Raw genomic sequence first — 7,475 nt, forward strand, 5'->3', positions numbered from 1 at the left:
AATAACAAAAGATGATGCGAAGAAATAGCTATTTTGTACAGAAGATTTACTATTGTGTTTAACTGTCGTTAATACTTGGCAATAGATTCTTCTGGCACAGATGTGATGGGCTGAATAGCCTTCTCCTGCAGTGTAACCATTCTCTGATATTTTATTTAAATTATCTTTCTAGCTTTTGGGATGGCTCGTACTGATTATGTCTTTTCCTATTTTGTTAGAACAAGTCCAATACTCCAAGTGAAGGAAACCTTTCTGAATTCAGTGAACGATATGGTGATCATCTGAGTTGGCACTTGGGACAAGATGATACTGTTGTCCATAGGCGGCCCCTTCCGCCATCTCCCAGAAAATCATTTTATGTTACTGAATGTCCACTCACCTTTGAAGCTTCACCTTATGAAAGCTCCAATGTGTTTGTCGATGAGTTGACACATTTTCCTAAACTCAAGAGTGACTCAACTTTTAAAACTTCAGTGGCAACAATTGCCTCCAGCCGAGAATCAAATCCAAAGCAAAAAAGTTCAGCCGAATTAAAGGAGTCAAAACGAACACTAACCAGTGAAGACGGTACTTGTGAAGAGCCGCGTCAAAATACAGCAAGACAAACATCCGTTTTAATCCCCTGGGAGAAAGAAGATTTTGAGGCTGAATTGATAAGGCCAAGTGAAATAGATTTACTCCAAGAAATTGACTGTTTATGTTCCAGATTTGGAACGAGTCACAGTGTTTCCAGTATTGATGCTTCCACCTCCAATACTTAGAATTAAGTGCGCAGGTACAGGAGTTTTCTAAGCTTCGATTCATTCAAAGAACTATTTAAGAAACTGAAAAATTGAGAGTGATACCGCAGTAACTAAAGGCATTCTTGACATTTTTAAGTGCAAAAGAAGTGAACTGTATTATGCAAAATCAAATATAGATTTTTCTTTCAAATTTAAATTTTAATACACTGCTAAAGTGGACTATTGGAAACATTGCTGCTTTATACACTTGGGCTTAACATTTGACTACACATTGTTGCGTGGAATGGAGGTACTGATTTGACAAACAGCAATCACGAATGCATGCACACAACAAAAGTTTAATTTAAGCTGTTGTCAGCTGAAACATAATCAATTTTAAGTATGAGACAAGAAATAAATTTATGTTTCTACATCACATGGGGAGATTGAAATGTTGTTGTCAGTGAGATTTCCCTGCATTATTCCACCCAAAAGAGGGTAACAAGGCAAATGCCTTGTGGTGTTTAAATTCTTGCATGCTATACATAAAATACCTTATATAGTATTGAATGGATGAGATGGCATTGTCTGAATTTACAATTACTTGAGGAGGGTACAATGGTACTACTCTCTGAGAATCCTTACATTTCAAGTCCTCCTCAAATCTCCTGGTTCATCTGTATAAATCTGCAAGCAATCTGTTTAATCATTCTGAAATGTTTAAACCCTCCACTCATTTTTTTCTTTCACCCATGTCTATAAATGATATATGCAGTAAATTAATGCCAAATAATCAAAGGTACTGCCTTAAAATTACAAGTCATAGTCCTCTGACATCATTATGTAGCATCTTTCTGAATTTCTTTAGACCACTTTAGACCACTGTCACAGAAATAAAGATTCTTTAGTGTCTAAATAGTGTAATCCTGAAAATGCTTGAAAACATGTCACTAGGCAATAATTATCAAGAATGGCAATGCAAACTGTGGTTTATAAAGGGACAATAGAAGTCTCTATGGAGATAATGCTGTATTTGATTTAATCAGCAGTCTGTTAGTACCAATGAGTATTCAATCCACGTCTTCCTGAAAGAAGTTGAATTGTGTTTGTTACCTTCAACCCCATAAATGATAGCTCATTTGAACCTTTCTTGAGCGATAATTTTTCAACAAAACAGTTTTTATGAGAAGTGAGTCAGCTTTCTTGAGACTTTCTTTGAGAATTTTGGCCGAACATAAAATACAATTGTTAACATTTTGATAAATTGTAAGTGTTATCAATTTTCTATGTACCCTTGCTGTAAAGTGTTTTCTTTTTGTATTGAACAAATGTGCACAAAAGCTGTAAATGTTAATAGTGAAATATTGCTGTGTTTTAGAATGTGACTGTAATAGGACTGGTGTAATGTAAATGGCAACTAACACTGGGATATAAAGAGGAAGAAGGACAGGCTGTTGGTATTCTTGTTTCATTAATGGTACTTAAGTCTGTATAAACAGGATAATGAATATGTGGATAGATGGCAACATACACAAATCTGATGTTTCCAGTAACATGTGCTACACTAATGTTTAATAATTTAAAATCTTTAGATAACATTTGGTTACTTGATGATTACTTTAAATAAGACACCATTTTGCACTCTATTTTGTTACTGGAGGCATTGCTATTGGTTCTTTGTTCCTCTATCCTTTTTCTTAAAACTGGATGTTATTAAAGGACTGTTTCTGTCATTCAGAGACACGTGTATAAAAATACTTTAGTTCTTTTTCAGGCATTTAAAATACCTGAAACATCACTGTGGCAAAGGCTCAAACATGTGCCTTAATGGAAACAAATTGGTACTTCATTTTACCTTGGAAATGATAACGTATTGGTTCGAAACTAAGCATATAATGTGCATGAAAAGATAGCACATACTTGATGTATCAAGTTGCAACATTGCTGTTGCATTATTTAGGCTGTATATCAAAACTGAAAATCAGCAGGATAATCCTATTTGATATACCTCAGACTTCCAAAAAAAAACTCAAATTGAGCTGAGTTGTGTTTTAAATTCTCTCTTGTCAATTCAACTACTCTTATTGTTGTCCTTGGTTTAGATATTGCAAATAATTTAAAAAGCAGCCTCTTTGCTTTTGTCTTTTTTAGAATAACTCTGTGCAATATGAATTCGAGATACTCATTTTATATTTGAGATGTTGCTTTCAAGTTAAATCTTTGCACCAAGCTTTTTTGAATAATAAATTTTAATGTGGAATACAGAGAAGCCCTTAAAATGCATCTGGGTTGAGTTAACCATCAAAACTTGCTCGATGCCAAGTGCAAAGTTAAGTAACATGATCAGGAGATCATTGTGAATAAAGATTGCTGTGGAATTAAATTTTCTCTTTTAGTGCTTTTTTTTATTTTCCAGTCTCTGTCTTTAACATTTTGTTTGGTCAGAAGTCCACTCTGACCTTAATGCTCTGTAGTTTATATAATTTTCATAATTTAGAGTGCACTTTTTCTGTATGCATTTTGTTAACCTAATGAATGGCTTACATCAGAAACATTTACGTGTTAATTGTTAAAAATTGAATGTTGCCATTACCTGTTGCTTGCAAAATGTATATATGCATGTTCAGTAAAATAAGTGACTTGCATGTTTAATTTATGCAAAAAATTATATGTTCATTTAAGCATTTAGTTAACACACTTAGTATCCATGAATCACTAACCAATTCAACTTAATATAATACATTTAAGTTTCCCTAACCTATCAAAATGTTGTAAATAGTAAGCATTTTGTTGCTTAGATTCCTCCATGTTAATGCATTTTAACTGTGTCCCACTTGAATTTGGCTTTTTTTGTGCATCTTGTCATCTTGCTGTTTGTTTTAAAAGTCCAACAGAATTGGCAGTAATTTGACTTTTAAAGCACCAAGTCACTGTTAAGACTAATCTGCAGAAGTGTCATTGGTATCAATTTTAATTTCAGCATTCATTGCGGAGGATCATTTATAGAGGCCATCCATTTTTAACTAGGTTAACACAAGCTATATTCCACAGCATCTTACCCTATTAGTGGCGTTAACTTGCCTTTCTGATTCAAAATGTACGGAGAAAGTTGGACTTTCTGCTTTCTAGTTGAATCTGCATTTCCAACTGACCCAGATTTTGATGTACAAATTCCAAATTAAGCTGCTGGCATATATGTTCAACAAAGCATTTTTGTGACAATTATGTGAGCACTGTACCAATTAAGGATGTAACTGTTTAAAATGAAACCCAGTGACCATTTCACCAGAGTGACAAATTAGGATACTTGATGTTTTTGGCTAACCTGATGTTTTGATGGTTCTCCATACTGCTGTAAAATATCTAGAGAAATTGTCAAAAAAATTGAATAAAGTTATTCTTCAGACTTTGCAGAGCTGTGCTTTGCCTTTGCCGAACAATAAAGTTTCAATTTTATGTTGAGATGTTCTGTTTAAGTTGTTTTTTCCAAATAGTGCTTAAAAATGTGTTGCTGGAAAAGTGCAGCAGGTCAGGTAGCATCAAAGGAGAAGGAGAATCGACGTTTTGGACATAAACCCTTCTTCAGGAATATCCTCAAAAAAAAACCCCCAGCATCTGCAGTCCTCACTTTCTGCTCTTCCAAATAGTGGCAAAACATTATTATTTGGGTGTCACAATTAATCAGGCCTATGCTATTAATACTCTGCAAATGTGATTAAGGTCAATCGAAATGTAGGCAGTTAGTTGGGTATGTTTCAGCAATTTTAATTGCAAAGCCAACTCATTCATTTAGTTCAAAATAACAATCCATCTTCACTGTAAAATCAGTGAAGTTCTATGAAGTTAAATTCTATTCATAAAAAGCTAACTCTGGGAGAAGAAATGAAGTAGAGAAGCTAGCTGGAATGTTATAATAAAACAAAGAACTGCAGATACTAGAAATTTGAAATAAAACATAGCGCTGGAGAAACTCAGAAGGTCTGGCAGCTTTTGTAGAGAGTAAAATGGGTTAACGTTTTCAGTCCAGTGACTATTCATCAGAATGAAGAGTTGAAAGCACACGAAACTTAAAACGTTAGCTCTGTTATTCTCTCTATCCAGCTGGAAAGTTGTTTAGGACACGTTAGCTAAATGCAAATCTCCTCAGATGGGCTTCAAATACCAATTTGAGACAATGGGGCTTTTCCAAAACATTTCAAACATATTTTCACTGCAATGCAAGAACTGTTTCCATATTTTACACTCACCAGGGCACTTTGTTATTTAAGTGATGTAGCTGCAATGGGCTCCACATCAAAAGGTGGTTTTCCATTTGAGATGGCAGCTTCTCAAAACAATCCTCAATGGGAAAAGGTAAAAAGTCAGAGATCAAGCTTTCTGGAAAGAGATCGTGTATATCGTGAATACCAGTCATTTTAAAAATTACTGACTAGCAAATGGTGTCTGTGTGGATAGGGCAAATTTCAAAACCCATTAATTATCGAGATATAGTGATTGCTAGGAAATGCAATGTCTTGATATCAAAACTTCAGTACGTTCATATACTGTAACTAAATCTGGTTGCTTCTTTATATTTGATTTCATCTCATCCTGCCTTCTAAAAAATGGAAAGAATGCATATTTTGTTATATGCAAGGTCACATACCCCAAATATGCAGTTTAATTTTTCTCAATGACTTTGGATTGTATTCTTAAAATCATAGGAACTGAGGTCTCTAATGGACATTCTTGTTGCAGGAGAATTCAGACTCCTGAGCCTGAGAGAGAACAATTCAATGGCAGAAAGCCTTCAGACTCTGAAATGAAAACATCCTCTCTCCATGCGGAGAAGTATCTAAGAGTTGAAAGATAGGCAGCTATTCTCACACAATTTACCTATAAACTGCTTTCTTTAAGCAGTGACTGTGACTGAATAATCAATGTGCCAACTGCCTTCTGTTCTGCAGTAAAAAGCTGAATGAACTTTGAAAGAAGGTCAGAGAACAAAAAGACTTGAAGAACGTAAGGACCCCTCATTGAATTCTGTGGACTGGTGCTATTGAACTGTGTTCCCCTTTTCCTCTCCTCCCTCCACCTCATTGTCCAACATAACTATATATGTTTGTCAATGGTTGTCTGAATGTGTATAGGGGTTAAATAAGAGGTACGTTTAAGTTAGAGTTGTAAGCTGTTGATTCATGGTTGGAATTTATTTGTAAGAAGTAGTCATTTCTCATTAAGTGCAGAAACTTGTTCAGTGTTTTATATTATCCTGAGTATGTCAGACAGGTACATTGGGGGTTTTGAGAAATTTGATTAAATCTTTAACTTTTGTGATGACCCCAGCAGTATCAAGTATCAGCACACTTTGTTAAAGGAATCATTGTGCTAATTTAGTTCATTTTCTGGCAATTATAACTCTCAGGATAGTGATAGTAGAGAATTCAGTATTAATAACTCCATTCAACATCAATTGTGGAGATGGCCATTACCTGGCATTTGGGAAAAACAATATTGATTGCCATTTATTAATGCAAGCTTCGATGTTGTCCAGATCTAGTTGTATATAGATACAAGCTGCTTTAATATCTGAGGTGTTGAAAATGGTACTTCCCAACGTGCAGTCACCAGTGAACATCACCAATTCTGAACTTATTGGTCTGTCTTACCTTAGGAATAGAATATGTATGAATAGTTATTATGGTACCTTGGATATAGTCTCTAAGGTACGATTCTGAGATTCTATCTTCTCCCAATTTTTGCAAGACCTATCCACACATACCCCACCCAACCTTCCCCCCTGTCACATCCCACTGACTACAATTTTGCTAGTGATATTAACACCATACTCTGTCAGGTCCTGACTGATGTCAAGAACATTCACTTACACATCACTTCCAGGGATCCAAGCCCAGCTCCCAGATGTTTATAAGGAATGCTTTACAGGATCCATAGGGCTGTGTTCACCTCGTTGTTTCAAGTGCTTAGGCCTATCCAGTTTTATGTTTTAATGGTTTTCTACAACTGTGTGGCTTGTCAGGTAATTTTAAGGCTAGTTTCGAGTCAACAATATTGCTGTAGATCTGGAGTCCAATGTAAGTCAGACCAGGTAAGAACAGCAGATTTCCATAAGGCCATAAGACATAGGAGTGGAAGTAAGGCCATTCTGCCCATCGAGTCCACTCCGCCATTCAATCATGGCTGATGGGCATTTCAACTCCACTTACCCGCATTCTCCCCATAGCCTTAATTCCTTGTGACATCAAGAATTTATCAATCACTGCCTTGAAGACATTTAGCATCCCGGCCTCCATTGCACTCCGCAGCAATGAATTCCACCTCTCCAATCCATGTATTATCTTGTAAGTTTCTATTCGATCTCCCCTTAATCTTCTAAACTCCAATGAGTATAATCCCAGGATCCTCAGCTGTTCCTCATATGTTAGACCTACCATTCCAGCCGTTCCTCGTATGTTAGACCTACCATTCCAGGGATCATCCGTGTGAATCTCCGCTGGACACGCCAGTATGTCTTTCCTGAGGTGTGGGGACCAAAACTGGACACAGTACTCCAATGGGGCCTAACCAGAGCTTTATAAAGTCTCAGTAGCACAACAGTGCTTTTAAATTCCAACCCTCTTGAGATAATTGACAACATTGCATTTGCTTTCTTAATCACGGACTCAACCTGCATGTTTACCTTTAGAGAATCCTCGATTAGCACTCCCAGATCCCTTTGTACTTTGGCTTTACGAATTTTCTCACCGTTTAGAA

The 7,475-nt window shown here is 36.0% G+C and overlaps 1 protein-coding gene across 2 annotated transcripts in view; it reads left to right on the forward strand.

Moving 5' to 3' along the window:
- dennd1b (DENN/MADD domain containing 1B) overlaps positions 1-4,184 on the forward strand; it is a 299,799-nt gene extending 295,615 nt beyond the window's left edge. For both annotated transcript variants that reach the window (XM_043699790.1, XM_043699791.1), the window contains one exon: positions 219-4,184. In XM_043699790.1, coding sequence (XP_043555725.1) covers positions 219-761 — 543 coding nt within the window. In that variant the 3' untranslated portion in view covers positions 762-4,184. The remainder of the gene's footprint in view (positions 1-218) is intronic.
- The last annotated feature ends 3,291 nt before the right edge of the window (positions 4,185-7,475 follow it).

The sequence above is a fragment of the Chiloscyllium plagiosum genome, chromosome 11 (genome assembly GCF_004010195.1).
Source record: "Chiloscyllium plagiosum isolate BGI_BamShark_2017 chromosome 11, ASM401019v2, whole genome shotgun sequence".
Taxonomy (NCBI): Eukaryota; Metazoa; Chordata; class Chondrichthyes; order Orectolobiformes; family Hemiscylliidae; genus Chiloscyllium; species Chiloscyllium plagiosum.